At 38.0% G+C, this 17,418-nt stretch overlaps 1 protein-coding gene across 3 annotated transcripts in view; it reads right to left on the bottom strand.

The window, feature by feature from the left end:
* LDAH (lipid droplet associated hydrolase) overlaps positions 1-17,418 on the bottom strand; it is a 112,095-nt gene that overhangs the window by 81,918 nt on the left and 12,759 nt on the right. For all 3 annotated transcript variants that reach the window (XM_064411805.1, XM_064411807.1, XM_064411806.1), the window contains exon 2: positions 16,801-16,959. In XM_064411805.1, coding sequence (XP_064267875.1) covers positions 16,801-16,959 — 159 coding nt within the window. The remainder of the gene's footprint in view (positions 1-16,800; positions 16,960-17,418) is intronic.

The raw sequence follows: 17,418 nt of genomic DNA, 5'->3' as shown, positions 1-17,418 counted from the left end.
GAGAAGAATTAGACCTATAATCAAATTAGTACTTGTGAAAACAGTATATGGGAATAAAAACAAGGGTTATTCCACTTCTTCTCTTTCTGTAGTGGGTATTTTCATATTTTCTTGTTTTATTTCCACCCTTTTGCTGTTCAGGTAGCACACAGTAAGTTCACTGCTGTCCCAAGAGGCTCCCTGAGCCCAGTGCCACCGAGGCACCCACAGCCACCCGGAGCAGAGCCATGTGCAGGAGGTGGTGCCACAGCTCACCCCGGGATGATGCATGAGCACAGGAAGGGAGCCTTTCCCTCTAGGTAATGTATCTCACACACTGCACCCCTCACTTACATGTAGTGAGAGTCTCTGGGGAGTTTTAAATCTTAATAAAACTGGTGATCTTAGAAAAACATTATTTTTACTGGACTACACAGATGTGGGGGGGGAGGGAAATCCCCAATCCCAAAACATCACTATCAGTTATTATGTATTTCTAAGCATCACTTTGTAAGCTTGCCATTAAAGGAGACTTGAAAAAAATAAACTTGTTCTGTAAAAACTCTAGAACACAACCAAATTTGTCCAAGTTGATTTCCAGGAAAACAATTTAAAATTCACAAGATTCACACATCTATACAACTGCATCATCCTTTCATACATCAAAAATATATAACATGAAGGGCCCTAGAGACAATAAAACATAATCTTGACATCATTTGTCAAGTCTCTTGGATTGATGTTACACAGAGGAAATTTGTCTTTCAGCAAGGCTGAAGAAAAATGTAGCAGCAATCCAAAATCAATTGTGTCTTTTGTAGTACAAATGATGATAATGTTTTGCATTATGTTTAATCCTGGAATAAACACCATTAGGAGTTTTGAGATCAAGGAATCACAAAATTAATCTCAATCAGCATTTTTTCTTTACACTTTTCTCTCCTTTAATAATGCAGAACAAGGATGGGGAGAGATGACAGCAGCTTAGACATTTTGGTGCTCTTTCCCATCATCAGCCAGATGAACCTAACATGTAAAATCTGCTCAGGATTTGGTCATCAGCTGAAGAGTAGTCAGGTAAGAACTGCTTAAGAATAGTGAGGCTTTGCACCAGATATTATACAAAGCCTAAGAAAATCTAATACTTTCAGGGAAAGGGGACTTTTATCATGTGATAAATGTGGTGTGTATTTTAGGCACATTTATTTTAGGTAAAAGAGAAAATCCATAAATGCAAAAGAAACCCCAGTCCTCATAAACATCTGCTCATTGTAAGAGACATTCTGAGAGATCTGAGCTGTTAGAACTGCTACTGGCATTTCAAAATGAGAACTGAATGAACTGGTGGCAAACAGGGGAATGAAAATCAACAAGAATTTTAACAGCAAAATTTCTACAGAGAAATCACCATGTGTAAAGCAGCTATAAATTTATCCTTTATTGAACTTGCAATTCCAATGGAGTTATTGCAGATTTGTAGCGACCTAAGTAAATGCAGATTAATAGTCCCTGCTCTTGAAAGCTGGCATCTACAATATTTATGAGTGAAGAATGTTTATCTCATATGTCTTCAAAGTAATTTTGTATGCTCTTGATTGAGCTGCTGTCAAAATACTTTATGGGAGGAAACAAAAAAAACTGGACTGATTAAGATTTTCTTCATATAACAGAGTAATAGTAACAGCTAATAGAAATAACTGGGACTTAATACGTACAGCAGTCTGTGATCAATAATGTTTTAGGCTGATTTTTGCAAATGGACTGTGTTCAATTAAATTATTTTATTTATGGATAAAGAACTACCAGGTTAATCACAAGGGTACCCAGGCAGTGCTCATTTGTGCTTTAGAAGGATTTCCCAGTACAGTAAACCAGAACTGCCTATGCTCTATCACTCAGCAACCAAGTGTCAAAAAATGGAAACCATAAGTAAATGCAGTGTTAACCCCCACGATCTGAAGGTTACTCCAGTTATTTGAATACCACATCAATCCTTAGACACCTCAGGGCAGCTGAATCATTCATGCATGCCAATAAATCTCAAACTGCAGTCATCTGAACCATGAAGCACATCTTAAGCAGTTACTCTCAACTGTGCTTAATTTTCAACAGCATTTATGTTGTTTCAGAAGTCTTTTAAACAATAGCTGTAAATGGTGACCATAACAGAAAAAGAGTCAAGACTGTAATACACTGAGGATTTGTCTAATTTGCAAAAGATTTCCAAGCACTTCATGGAAAGAGTGTGTCAAATGGACAACTTATACAGTGAATGAGAACAGCAGGACCACTTTATCTGACGTACCCATAAGCTGTAATAAACCAAAGGACTCCTGCCACACTCCCTGTTTTTCTCTGTAACACATGACATTTCACCCAGCTATTCTACATTAAGCTCAAAGTCTTTCCATTTTTAATTTGAAGACGGGAATCCACTGCTTCCTTTTCTGATCTGTTCCACCCACAGCTAACACAAAACAGTACAGAACAACCAAGAGTGCAGAGGTGGAACTTGGAGCTATTTTAGGAGGTAAATATTCTCCAGTTCTATATACTGCAGATACAAGCTTCCAAGAACTACAACTACTACTCTTTAGTCACCCATATAAGTAGAAATACAAACATGACTTATAAAGATGCATTTGCCTACCTTTCACTTTCAAACATTTTCCTGTTAATGCTTTTTCCATCAAATCAAGATTTTAAATGCCATCTGCTTCCTCAATAAGACAATTAGGCAGTGGAGAGAGAACAATTTCATTAAACAGAATATTTATCCCAGGATATCACTTCTAGAGAATAACCTTTATCCTGATTTCACATGATTTCCTATACAATGCATCATAAAGTCAAACTCGGCCTGTGTTAAAATGAAATACTAATATTTGAAATGCTGCACTTTCACAAGAAAAATTATTCAGACTTGATACATTTAAACTTATAAACAGTGCACTGTCAGTGCAACTCCATCAGTTTAATTATGAATGGAAAACAACAAACACTTCATGCTCACTTAAAAAGTCACAGACCATAGCCATTCCTCACAAGCAATTACAGCTTTTATGGCTTACACATTGCTAAGCATTTTGAATTCTTCAGCAACAGAACACATTCATGTCAAATGGAAACCACAGGTAAGAGAACACTAGCATTAGATAACCCCATGCAAAAAATGTTCCAGGTTAGAAAATAAGATAGTCACCAAAACAAGAAAGAAGCCTTCTGTGCAGAAAAATATAAGTGTATATATATATATAATCTGTATATATATAAATATATACAGATTGCTCAAAAGAAATTGAGACTAAAACATAAAACGAGGTAATTTTTAGCAGTTCTGGAAGGGATAGCTGAATTGAGAAAGATTTATTTAAGCAGTATACAATAAAAGCCAAGAGCAGTGGGGAGTGAATAAAAAATTGACATGTAACTAAGTCATCCCAACAGTGACAAGGTTTCTTGCACCTTGCTCTGAAACAAGCATTTGGGTTCCATTCTCTGTCCTATGAGACATTCCCCAGTGTTTCCAGTGGTGTCTCCAGGAGCCTGACCATCCGTGGGAGCAGCAGCTGGCACTGAGCCGTGGTGCTTTATGCACTTCTCCAGCAGTTGCTTTTTGCTTGCTTTGGGACCTCAGAAGGACTATAAAGAATAAAGGCAGCTACATAAATACAAGAAGGGAAATACACAGCCAGCAGTGGGTTTACACAGAACTTTAAGGAACTGGAAAATAAGCCAGCAATTACCATAAGTGTAATTTTAGAAATAATCCATAGTTTCAGAACGAAATGTATGCTGCAATATTTAGATTATAGTCTCCTGCATGAAACAAACAAATGCAGCTTCTAAAAAGAAAAAAATTAAAAAGAGCAGCTATAAATCAAATTTGAAATCCAGGGGTGCACAGCAGGACACATAAAAATCATTTTTGTGGTGATGATTCTCACTGCCTCCTCACAGAGCTGCCAAAGCTCCCAGCTCCAGCTCGAAGAGCCTCAGTGACAAGTTCCTTGCTCAAGGAAACTTAATCTGCCTTTGGCATCTGACCAGCCACCATGGAAGAAGATGCAACTCCCCTATGTTAATGAATGGAAAGCAGCCCACGCAGATGTCAGAAGAATTTAAATGGAGCATGCAAAAAACACAATGATGTTCTCACACTTGGGAGAAAACTGCAGAATCTGACACCGTGGCTGGTGAGTAGCCCTTAAAAGGCAACACACAGGTCTCTCTGACATGCAAGGTCAAGGGATTTCATATAAAACATGTCAAATAATATTTGAGTGGCCATCATAAACCTATGTCAATGAAGCTTTCACCTGTTTGCACGTCTCAGGGACTGGCATTCTTCGTCCTGTATCCCTTTATAGTCCCTGCTCTAGGGGAGCAGCATCAGCCAAGGAGCAAAACATTACAAGGACGTTATACAGAAACACATGTGAAAACTCTGTTTGATCCTCTCTAACTCTGGAATAGTGAATTTGGCTGGAAAGCACACTAAGATATTTGCTTGGGTTGTGAAAATAGGGAATCTCAGAAGGATTCAGCCAGGTGTCTGTAACACAGCTTATTAGAGAGGGTTTTCAAGAACATTTCACATTTTTTCCCTATATATACTTACACACATACACTGTTATTAGTTTGACACAGCTATAAAACTTACATAAAGGATTTTATAATACACATTCTTTGTATATATTTTGTAAAGCCAATAAGCTTGTCTGTTGTTCCCTGATGCTTTTTTACGTTTAGGATAAATGTAGGTTCATTCACCTCTAAAGAAATCCCACAGACAGTCTGATAAACCTGAATTAACCTAACACAGCTGTTTCTGCCCAAGTGACAAGAATGCCTGAAGCTTGTGAATTAAAATTACCAGCTAAAAATTGTGACAGTATATGCTGGCTTTCCCATGGCAATAATTAACAGCAGGCAGATAAGATATGAAGTCCAAAATGCTGATTTCATCCACTGCAAACCTACCGGACTTTGCAATTAAGCAATACTGCAAGAGTTATAAAGTCCACAGATACTTCAAGTACTTCAATAATTACTTCTGCCATCTCTGCCAAAAGAGGTACATAAATACAAAAGAAGCCTTGATTTTAATTTTTAACAGGTCTGTAAACTAATGTTTCTTGGAAGGGAGTTAAGACTGAGACATAAAATTGAAATAATTGAATTCTCAATGGAATAGCCAATTTTTCACACTTCAATAGTAGAACCCAGAATTTTCTAGCGCTTACAAGTAAATAATTTTTGTGTGTTGTTTTCTCCATAGTAAATGAAAAATTAAAACATTTAGTTAAATCTCCTAGTACACACCTACACATACACAGTCTCTTAAGCAGATGAAGAGAGATACAATTACTTTTAACACCCCAGAGGTGGTTGGTCTGACCCAAACCATCCTGCAGCCAGTGCTGGCAGAGAGGCTACTGTGAGTTCTGTGCTGGGTCTAGAATTCCCAGTGGGAATTTTTTAGCCAGCTTCGTGGTCTGAAGCAGCATTGGACCAGAAGAAAACAAACCTCCTGAAAGAAAGACGGAGAACAAAGCAAGTGCGTGAAGAGAAACATGAGACTTGATGTCAAATGGGTTCACAAGAAAGCCTACGAAACATCTGAGTAACAAAGCCCTGATGAGACAACAGCAGCAGAAAAAGACAAAGATGGGGGAAAAAAGAATTCAAACCCAAGATAACCACAAATTATTTGTTTTGTGCAGATACACAGCTCCAGAAATTTGATCACTTTTGAACAACATACAAGGAGAAAGGAAACAATATACTCAAAAGGCACAAGAAATAATATTTTCAAACCTGTATCAGATTTTCCTATGTTGTGCCACTGGTAAGAATTAAAAAAAAAGAAGAAAATGCACAGGTTTGGGTACTGTGGGGTTATTAGGTTCGGCTATTACTTTGTTGTTGTTGTTGTTTGTTTGGTTTTGTTTGTTTGTTTGTTTTTTTGAATCAAGGTACTAACAGACAGTTACTTTCAGAAAAACAGACCGAAAATATGTTTCTGCAATTTTTGTGTATTGAAACGTCAAGAATGTCGTATTTGAAACTAACAATCTAAGGTGATTTAATGAACTAATTTTGCATTTGCATCTGCCTTGAATGTTCAGAAATGCAAGACAAAAGAACAGACTGTTCTAAACATGAATAAACCAAGATTTACCAACTCACATTCTTAGGGACAGACTCTTTGCATTGGCACCACTGTATTTCTGACTGAGGAAAAAGGCAGCTGGGGTATTAAAAAAGGTAGTTGGGGTATTAATACTGGTCCTAAGTAGATGCTCCATGAAGACTTCAACTGAAACACTGTTTTCAGGAAAACACAAAACACAAGTCACTCCACAATCACATCTATTCACCCATTCAACTTCTATTGCCAAGAGTTTCTGCCTCCTAAGAGAAGGCTGTGATAACAGATATAAAATATCTAAAACTCAAAGATGGAGGGCAGTATTTATGTATCACTATGTATTTACTTATTCCTATGAGAGTTTTTTAATTCAACAAGGATAATCAAGGTTTGTTCTCAAAAATGGGAATCAGGACAATGAACAAAATTCCGTCATGCCTGTAACAGGAAAACAAGAACAAGAGTTATGACTGAGTTTCTGGCCATACTGTTTTTCATAATCTAGACATTGAACATAATGGGTCATATTTATTTCCAATATAGATTCTGTGATCCATAAGAGCTTCTAGAAGACAGAAATAAGACCATGTGTTAACTAGAATCTGAAAGATGATTTTTATTTTTCATTCTTTTCAGATACAACTAAGTCAAAATGTTCATTATCAAAGCCAATTCATACTAGCTCAGGCATTTCTGGTATCAGCTTTCAGAAAAGAAATACATTATAAACTGCTGCTGTAGCTTTAAACATTTTAAATGCTTTGTTTGTGCATGCACATGGAAACACTGGATTTCCTTCATAGGTAGGTCCTTCACTAAGCAATTTCTTCTTCCCTCCTGCCTCAGACATCACATGAAGAGAAACACATCCTTTTTAAAATTTTCATATCACACAAAATACCCTAGAACACAACTTTTCCATAACTCTGGCCAACTCAAGCCACTGCATGCTGCAGGAGAGGGATCACTTCCTCCCCTGATGCTGCTCACACAGCCAGGCAGGAAGGATCCATGCTGAAAACGCCTCATTAGTAGGGAGAGGACACCAAAAGAAGACTGTGGATTGAGAAATTTCAGTAAGTCACTTCAGTAAGTCCCATCTGCCACCCAGATTTAGTGGAGGGAAATACTGTCAAACACAGCTGGATGTTCAACCATGCTGTCATTACTCTGCCTTCTCAAACTTAACAAGCTCAACTGTGCCAAGCCCCCATCAGAGGTACTTCTGGAGCACTGGGAAATTCAACAAAAATGGCATATTTCAAGCCTAGATCTGACATACAGGCTCCTCTCTGCATGAGGAAGTTTTTATTTTTAATGAAAGACTATGTTTTTTTCTGTTCTAAAGACAATGGAAGCTCGTGGGCTGACCCAGTAAACAAAGCTCAACTGTCAGCATATTTTAAAATATTAGTCACAAACAAGTAGTCCATAAGCAGCAAAAATAATGAAGAACAGTGTTCTAAGAACCGAATTTTTTAATATACACTGTGGGATAGAACACACACCTTTCCTTCAGGGGGTACTCTACAGCATGCATGTCTTCTAGCCAAACTTTTATTTTGTTATCCTTTGGTATCCACTATGTCTCAGAAAAAGCCTGGGGAAAATTCACTAACATATTCAAAGTTTTGTGTGGATTGAAAACAGAAATCAAACAGGTACAGACAAATTAATATTATCTGCTACAAATAATGTCCTCAGGAAGTGAAACTATTTACCTCAGTAAGTAAAGGGGAAGGTCATACTTATTCACATTTTATATACAAGAAATAAACCAAATAATCAGTGGTTAGTAAGTAACACTTTAATTTTCACACAAAAACAACTCCAGCTTACAGTATCTTACATGCACAAGCACCTGAGGAAACAAGGCTGATCTTGTATTTAAGTCATGAATATTTGCATTAACAATAAAGAAATGGCTAGAAAAGTTGGGAGGAGTAGCTTTGGAAGTATCAGTTGAGTTGGGTGTATGCCTTTGCTCCTGTGCAATGTGCAAATACACAAAATATAATGATACACACCTCATACAAGCATAAGAATAAAAACTGTTTTGCAGTGTTTCTGTCTCACTGAAATAAAAAACTGTGCTCTTACTTCCTTACCTGCTGATAAGAAAACCAGTCACAGGGAAAGGGAAAAACATTTTATCTTACTCTATGTACATCTACCTGGATTGTTATGCAGCACAAACTTTAACTCTACAGTGTAGTCAGTTCTCAGTGATGACTTTCACATCCCAAATACCAGTCACTAGAGAGTAGGAAAGCCAATTTTTTACTCAGGAAAAAAAAAAAAAAGTTCATCACAATGTAAAATACAAATTCTCAACATCAGAATCTGAGAACTCAGGGTCAAATGTAAAGAGTTGGCAGCTTCAGCTGGAGCTGCAGTGGAAACAAAAGCAGAAGCCTCAAGGGAGAGGCATTCTCAGAGAATCACTACCACCTGGAGAGGCTGGTGGAGCACCAGCTCCTGCCAAAGTCTCAGACGGAGCACGTGAACTCATGTGTGTGCTGAGTGCTGGGGACTGACACCATAATTTAACAACAGAAAGTTCTGTGACAAATCCAGCTGGAGGAACTCCCACCTTCCCTCCTGACTATCATTCCCACCCTCCTACCATGGCTCACCAGCCCCTGAATTACACTGGCACAACTCTGTGGGGGCCCTGCTGTGAACCCAAACAGGGAACTGTTCCAGCTGTAAAAAGACCCCAGAAATAAATGCACGTATTTATTTAATTCACAGCACGATCTCTCAAAGTATTGTTCTGGCATAACTGAGGGGTGGAATGGCACAGCATGGTGGGAAAAGGAATACCTTATGCCAGTATTGTTGACAAACATTTTGAATTGCAAAATAATTGCCTTAGGCAATTTTTTAAGTGCTCCAAGCACTAATCTCTTGGATTTCCATTGTCTGGTGGGTCTTAATGAACACTCTACAAACAGTTTCTAACTTCCACACTACTTTACACTCAGGAACATCTGGTGTACACCTAACTTCATGGTTCTAACAACTGTGTGAAGGCAAGAGCTGTATGAATGGCCAGTCATTCAATAGCCACCCACATCTAAAGAGAAGTTCAACTGCTTAAGTGTTACCTGCTAATAAAAGCAGGTAATGGTAGAGACTTCCCAGGAAAACTCTGATTATGTTATGCTGATCAAGTAAGATCATAATACAGAGAGGTGGAATACAGGGAAAGACACTCTTGAAAATTTTAGGAACACCAGGTAGTTTCCTCTGAGCCAGTGCAATGAGCAGTCCAGCAGGCAAATAATACATTCAAAGATCAAGTGGTTGCTCCAATCCCCATGCTGCAGGTGAGGCCACAATATAAGAGCACAGCATTTCTCTTCCTCTCTGGAGGAAAGCACTGCAGGTTCACAGCCATCCTCTCCACACAGCAAGGAACAATGTTTTCTAGTAAATAATCCAGTCAAGTATAGTATCTGCAGAACTAAGTTTAATTTGAAGCACTGCAAATATCACAGAATGGATGAATGCTGCTGCTAAGAGAAAATGTAAAAGAAAAATTGTTCCTAAATAGAGTATCTGTGCACACACAGAAGGAATTCTGCTCAGCTGTTTGGATATGAACAGCATATAATAAGGACACAAATCAGATGCAAAATTCAGACTTTTTTGGTTCCTGCTGATCAGCCACATGTAACTCAAGTGTGCCAGCTGGACTGGATGCCATTCTGAGCTCCATAACCCCCCACGTGCCTTGTCAAGAGAGCCAAGACTCCAATCAAACAAGATTTTTAAGTTGGTTCCCTGGACCAGATGTGTTAAATAATAACATCTTCACTTTTGAAACCTAAAATTTCCTTTTTCTCTGCTCCATTGTTTCAGCTGAGGATGGACAACAGAAGCACTACTCTCTTTGGGATGGTATGATCAAAATGAGGAAAGGCAATAGGACTCATGAAACCTTGTACCTTACACTAGTAGGGGTAGGTGAAGATAAACACATAAAGCACAATGTTAATATGATGGAAAACATCCACATAAGAAACAACCTCAGCTTTAGGTCACCAGAAATATGTGATACAGGATTAAGAAAGTGTTAGTGTATGAACAGGGGACCTCTGGAGCCTTTTTCAATGTAAGTTCAAAACAAAGTTACACTTTCAGAATTTCACCTAAAAATTCTCTTTGCATGTAGAAGCATAACTTAATTCAACCCCCAAAATGCAAAGTTAAATGCATGATTCCTTTAAAAAAAGACATGAAGCACTTTTATGTGATGACTTATTTTCCTTAATGTCGTTTGGGTCTTTATTGCTGTATTTATTGCTGAGGATGATACCTGCCCTGGCACAGAAGAATTTTTCACAGTAGGAGTGTAGCTGCCCATAGAGCTGGTCAATGATTTAAACATTCTAGAGAGGAAGTATTTGTTGTCTCAATCTATGCAGCTGTGCTTTTTGTTAATTTATTTACTTGGTGTTAGCTGATTGTAAGTGAATGCTAGCTTAAAAGCTTAGGTTATTGATAATTACAAATACTGTAAATGTGGATGAAGATTTTTTTTTGTGCTTTGGGACACAGTTTGTGAGGATGATTTGCCATGTATTGAGAAGGAACCCAACGGATGGGAACAAAAGCCCCAGCACTCCCAATCTTACATTTTCTGCTCTAATTTAACTTGCTTTACCTCACTCCTCCTAACACAAATAAAAGGCCTTTCTATGACCCTCAACAACTAACATAACTGGTTAATCAGTGTGACACAATCTTATAAAACTAGTAATATTTTTTTCTGATAAGAATACAGTAGAGAATCAGTAAAGGCTTACCTGTGCATTCAGAGGAGAGCCTGAAGCCTATAGTATGGTATATCTGGCTGTTATAGCAATAACTTTGCCAAAACATCCTATTTTTTTTCTTCTAATCTTTAGAACAGCTCCCTCTTCTGGCATAGTCTGCTTATACTGTATTTAAATAGCATGCTTCATTCCTTACCAATTTTTAATTCTATTTGGCTCCCAACACTTAACAAACCTAATTGCATTGTTAAGGTTTTCACTGTTCAGTACAGCTGTGAAGGCAAAATACAGCTTTTGAAAGGATGACTAATTCTTATCAAGTATTTATCCAAGATTATGCTTAGACTTTACTACCTTTTGAAAGTATCCCAATATCAACCAAGCCTAGAACCCACACATGGACAAGGAGCCTGGATGGCCAGTTCAGGGGTCACAAGGCAGGATCACTGAATTTGGAAGGGACCATCTAAGATCTCTGAGCCCAGCTCCTCCCTGCTCATGCAGAGTCAGAGCAGGCTGCACGCACAGTCAAGTTTTGATTACCTCCACAGCTGGAGATTTCACATCTCAGGGAAGCCACCTAACCCCCCAGCAGGCAGAAATGCTCATGGCAGTGCCATCCCTACCTACTGCTTCTACAAAATACCCAGAAATTTATGCTCCTTCCATCAGCATCTGAATTAGCTGTTTAATCAGGATGGATGAAATTGGGCCTCAGAGTCCCTGAACCAGGTGTCACATCATGGACTCAGTTTGATGACCTACACCTTCCCCCTGCCCCCCCCCCCCCCAAAAAAAAAACAAACAAACCAACAAACCACCAAGAAAAAAGCAAACAAAAACAAACCAACCAACCAACCAACCAACTAAAACAAACTTCATAAGAGTTCTCATAATACTGCTGATAGTGACAAAACTGGAGAGAACACATGAGGACAGACTTTTTTTCCTGGATGATGCTCTGGTACAATTCTTTAAAAAAAAAAAACAAACAAGTAAGAACAACCAACCCCAAAACTAGAAAGAGGAAAAAACTGCCTAATGCGTTCAGACAGAACAGGTTCTCAACTTTGTTCACAGAATTGCTGCTGGAGCTCAGTCAGGGCCTTTAGGCACAAAACATACATGATCCAGAACTCAGAACTCCCTTTGCCCAGGAGGTAAAAAAATCTATTTTCCTCTTAACATGTCTGTCCATTGCCAGCAACATTCCCTTTCCTCCAGCTGCATTTCAAAGGCAAATCGTGAACACTGCTATGTGCGGGGGGAGGAGACCCTGGCTGCTGACTTGGAAAGTAGTGTCTGAGGAGATAAAGTACCTTCCCAAGTAACTCCATGGTCTTGACTCCAAAATCAGATTTTGCTCTAATAAACAGTCTGACCCATCGACATGAGGTGCCAAGATTCCATACAGGATTCCAGATTATATCCTGGCTAAGGCTGCCAGAAGCTACACACTGCAAGCTCATCTGCTGATACTGAGAGTCCTCACTACATCTAATTCAAGTTACAACAGGAAGATTTTGTACCAACAAGGGCATTCAGTCACATAAATTTTGTGTAAATCAATGCCCATTCTAAAACCCAACTGAAGAGAATAAAACATGCTTTACACAGTTTGCTGAATGAGGAAATAGATTCTTTTACCCCTTGGTCTCAGTGACCAGACAGCAGACCCTCTGGAAGAACAATTCATTCATTTCAGTAACTGCTGAGCAGAATGAAAAATTAATAACTTTCAAAAAGCTGGTTTGGTGGGAGCCAAAGAAACAAAATACAAAGAAACAAACCTTCAGGGCTATACAATTAGTTTTATTGAGAAGTATTATAACATAGTGATTCTTATTATAACTTTCTTTATGCAAGTGTTGAGGGTGATGACTCTTAAGTAATACAGCAGGTGAAGACAAAGCCAGATAACGTACAGAAAGCTTTTTAGAGTCCCCATGTTACAGTTAAAAATGGCAATTTAAAGATCTTAAAACTAACAGGAACTCTCATCTCAGGAGAGAGTATACTAAAGACTTGTCATAATCCAGACAAATTGTTTGCACTGCTTTCACTGCTGAAAAACAGTTCAGCAGTCTTCAAGTGAAACAGTGTTGTTGATGCAACTACACCTAGGAGATGAGAATCCAAATATGCAACTTCTGTTGTGCATAAGCAATTCTTGACTCAGAATTAGTTCAGAAGAAATACCTTTATACTTGAAAAAAACGTGTGTTTAAGTTCTCACAGCCCTTAAACATCACCAAGTGACAGCATGAGTTGGTAAACCAGTGACATGATCCAAAAACCCAGCAGTGATTCAACTGCAAACAGGCAGATCAAGAAACTTGGCAAAGCATTCTGAATGCAGGCCAGAGAACCAGATTCTGGAATTATTTATATATATTAATGAATGAAGCTCGTGTAACATGATTTACCACAAAAAAAAAAAAAAAAGTTTGCATTATATATGCTTCCCAAGTACAAGATTGTAAATTGCAAAATTGCCTTGTTTACAGCAATGGTAACACAAATTAGGAAGCTTGAAACAAAGGTATTCCAATGTACTCCTGCAATGAAATGCAAGAAAAACTTTGATGAAAAGCAAAATGTCATGAGCTAAACAGCACAGTGGTTTTAAAATTTGTAGAGTATTTATTTACAAGACTAAATGTTTCATAAATACACAGGCACAAATAGATACTATTAAAACAGAAAAAAAAAATCCATTACACTTTGTGGATTATGGTTTTCAATAAACACAAGACATGTTAAATATTGCTGTAGCAGATTTTGTATTTCACTGCTAATTTTGCACTAAACAAACACTGTAAAAGCAAAACCAGTCCTTTAGGACACAAGAGGAAAAACAGTAATTCCTGTCCTTTTTATGACACCTACATATCCAGAAAATCATGTACCTGATGCTCCATCTGTACACACTTAACATTATTCTCATTGATTTTAACAGAAAAGAATTCATATTAAGAAAGTCAAACAAGTATTTGCATATATTCTGGACTGAGGAAAAATTGGACCTTCTACACAGTAAATACTTTAGTAAACACATTATTACTCCTATTCAGAGGTTTTGTGGGTACAAGAAGAAATGCTATAAAACAACACTTGTAAATTAAACATTTCAATTAATACAGTAAATACAGTAAAGCTTTATTAAAATTATAAGTTCACTCACTGCCACTAACAAAAAAAAACATTAGCTTGTTGCAGTTAAATGAGATTAAACCCTGCTGTATGTTCTGTTTTTTAACTGCTTCAAGCACAGTGAGCTGTCAGCTCTCATGAGGCAGAATCCTGCTTCATTTTAAGTCATTGATTTCAGAGTAGAATGTTTTGGAGTTTTTTTAAAAAGTGGGGAGAGGAAGAAAGCTAGGTTGGATCTGAGAGGAATCCCCTCTGTTCTGAAGTAACCTGATTAAAACACAAACCAAAAATAACTACACAGGATTTATTCTCAAATCTTCTGCAACGATTCAATACCAGCAGGAATTGAGAATTTTGTTGTCTTTCTCAATACCCGCAACTCTGCTTCGTTTGACTACATGTTAACAAAACATATGCCTGAATTTCATTAGGACTGGAAAAGTATGTACCAGAGCAGTTTAATACACAGAACAGAGTAACAAATGCAGCAGGAATAACCACCTTCAGTTCAGATCACTCAACACTTGGCTGTGCATGCTCTCTTTTTTGAAGTGAGAGCTGCCCTTGTCTGAATATTGCTTTCCTTGACTTGTGTACCAAGCTGTCCTTTTGCCCCTCTTTCCCCCATTCCATAAAGAATCTCCAGCATGGATACATGCCTTTCAAATGTGAAAATTGCTGGACTCCAGAAGGGCTCCACATTTCATACTCAGGAAGTTACAAAAGCACAAGGGGAATGCTACCTATTCCTGATTTTTAGGTACATGAACACATTGCCAGATGACCCAAATGTCCAGATCTCTACTAAGGCTGTGGGTTTTTTTGCACTGATAACCTTCCCTTGAAGGCTAAAAATGAGGCAGGCAACAACAGCAAAAAAACTCACCATTTGTTTTACAAGAAGCAAAACTGCACTTTGTTATGCCAGGTCCCACTAAGCTCCCTGCCAGCCACAGCAAGAAGCCTGGGTAACTTAATTCACTACTGAATTTGGGCACCTCAAGTGAAGAGAGCATTATAGTGGTTGCTGAGGTTTTAAATTGTTTTCACAGTGAGAGAACTTCCAGCTTATTACCAACATAATTCTGAAATAAGAGCAAAGCCATAAATCAGTGGCTTGCAAAAGCCTGAAGACCATGACAGAAGAACCCTGAATACTTCACTGATGTCTATTTTTGAACATCTATCTTGTTAAGATGTTATTAAGGAGTCTTCACAGAGCTGTTCTGCAGGAAGTCAGCTCTATGTAGCCCTGCCACTACATTTTCTTGCATTAAAAGTTTCCTATGATGAATATGGAGACCATGCAATGTATGTGACTTGGTACCATAACTTACATGCCTTGTAGAGGTACCATGCCTTGGATGCTGATATTTGATTTTTGTGCTCTTCCCCTACATATCTTTCTACTGATATAATCTAGCTTTACAGATTTATCTTTCTTACAGCCTCTACTATCACCCCAAACAGAAGGTATCAGTCTTGAGACACGTGAAAGCTCCAGAACTTGTAGGAAAAAGAAACTAAACTTAGCTGCTCAATTAAACTTTCCACAAATGCCTTAACTGAGAGAAAGCAGCAGTTGAAAAACATGAAATCAGGCTTGTACCTCCAGAGAGGTACTAAAGAGATACTGCATAGTGTATTTGGTTTAAAAGGTTATACCCCACAAAAGAAGGAACAAGATGAATTCATAGAAAGCTTCTTTGCAGTTAAGAAAAAAATTTAAACTTGACTGTCACTGGCTTAAAAAGTTACTATTCAACTCCTGGAGGCAAAGGCATAAAACCATTTTGCCCAAGAGAACTAACATAAAAAATTCCATGGACCTTCCAAAACACTGGAAAAAAAAAAGCCCTGAAAAATGGCACCTGTGTTCTCTTTCACCATTAAGTAAAGACTAAGACACACACAGTCCCATAAACAGCCACTAGGTACACTAACAGTGAGCCAAAGTTGTGGATACTCAGAAAAGTCATTATTTGCACCACTCATTCTGGGAGAAGTAACAACAGTATCCAGTACATCCAAATAAACAATAGAACTGTAAGGTGGTGGAAGAGTCACAGTATCTGTCTTGAGTGGGTTCAAGCTCTACTTTTGCTAAAGACAGAATTCCTACAGTTCATTGGCAGACTTCAATGAAATTAGGATTTCTCCATTAATTTTAACACATGCCAAATGCAAGTTTAGAGCTCTCATTTTAAGACAGACACATTTAAATATAATGAAGAGCTGTACAATACTCACTGAGTTCAAGAGGGTCAGCATAAAAATTCATGTGTAAAAATCTAAGTTAAAAAACTTTTACTATTAAAAAAAACAAAGAAACAACTGGATCTAGAATTTTTCCTCTAATACTGTAACTTTCATCTGTCAGTTGGCACACAGCTGACATTGCAGTAACACTTCAAGGTGCAAGAGATAAACAGAAGAAGAGCAATGAAAACAAATAAAAACCCACAATGCTCTCAGTAAATCACCACCATGAAGAAAATGAGGAAGACATTCTAATTTCTAAGTGCTGCCTTCTGGCACTGTTAAAGATAAAGGTAGAAGTAGCAATCAAATGTAACAAAGAAATTTCACCACTGCAATATTACTGAGTTTCTGGCCATGTGCACGAGCCAAAATCTACCACTCAGGTAGTGATAATTTTGAAAATGAAACTGGACATACCTTTTTCAATCAACAAACTTCTAGACTTAAACAAAAAAAAAAGACTCTTACCAGGGATAATCATGAACAAGAGCCTGGGTAGATTTTTACTTTCATCTTTTGAGAGGTCTTTCCAGGGCCCACACTTTAAGACATGGGTAGCAGCTCCACAACAGTAGATAAATTCTTCATGTAAGGGGACTGGCTCTTCTGACCCCGACCTCATGTTTGCTGTTGAGCAGAATAAGATACTGTTATAACAGGTCAATACTTACAGAGCTGTCTCTTTGCTATTATGCCTTCCCCCAGAACAACTGCAAAAAAACCCAGCCAAAGCATCCCTCCCCCAACAGCTGACATATCCAGTAATCTGAGGCCCAGTTCAGTATTTGATGTTTGAAGGGGATGTAGAAGGTGATACATGTTGCTACTACATGAGAGAAAGCATCTTTCAGTTTCTGTCACAGAAATACACAATGATGAACTGGACAATAAGCTCTATTCTACCTTAAAGGCAAATAATTTAACATTTCTTGTTCATACTGTCCACTGAAAAGATTAATCTGAAATTTGTCTGAAGGCAAACAAAAAATACCAAACAGAACTAGTGCATGAATGTTTTTGCAAGTTCTGTGTGCCTCGTAGTAAAACTGGATATTGCAGCATAACACCATGACCTTTAACCATCAA

The sequence above is a fragment of the Passer domesticus genome, chromosome 3 (genome assembly GCF_036417665.1).
Source record: "Passer domesticus isolate bPasDom1 chromosome 3, bPasDom1.hap1, whole genome shotgun sequence".
NCBI lineage: Eukaryota > Metazoa > Chordata > Aves > Passeriformes > Passeridae > Passer > Passer domesticus.
The sequence above is the reverse complement of the archived record's forward strand: the minus strand, read 5'-3'. Positions and strand labels throughout refer to the sequence as shown.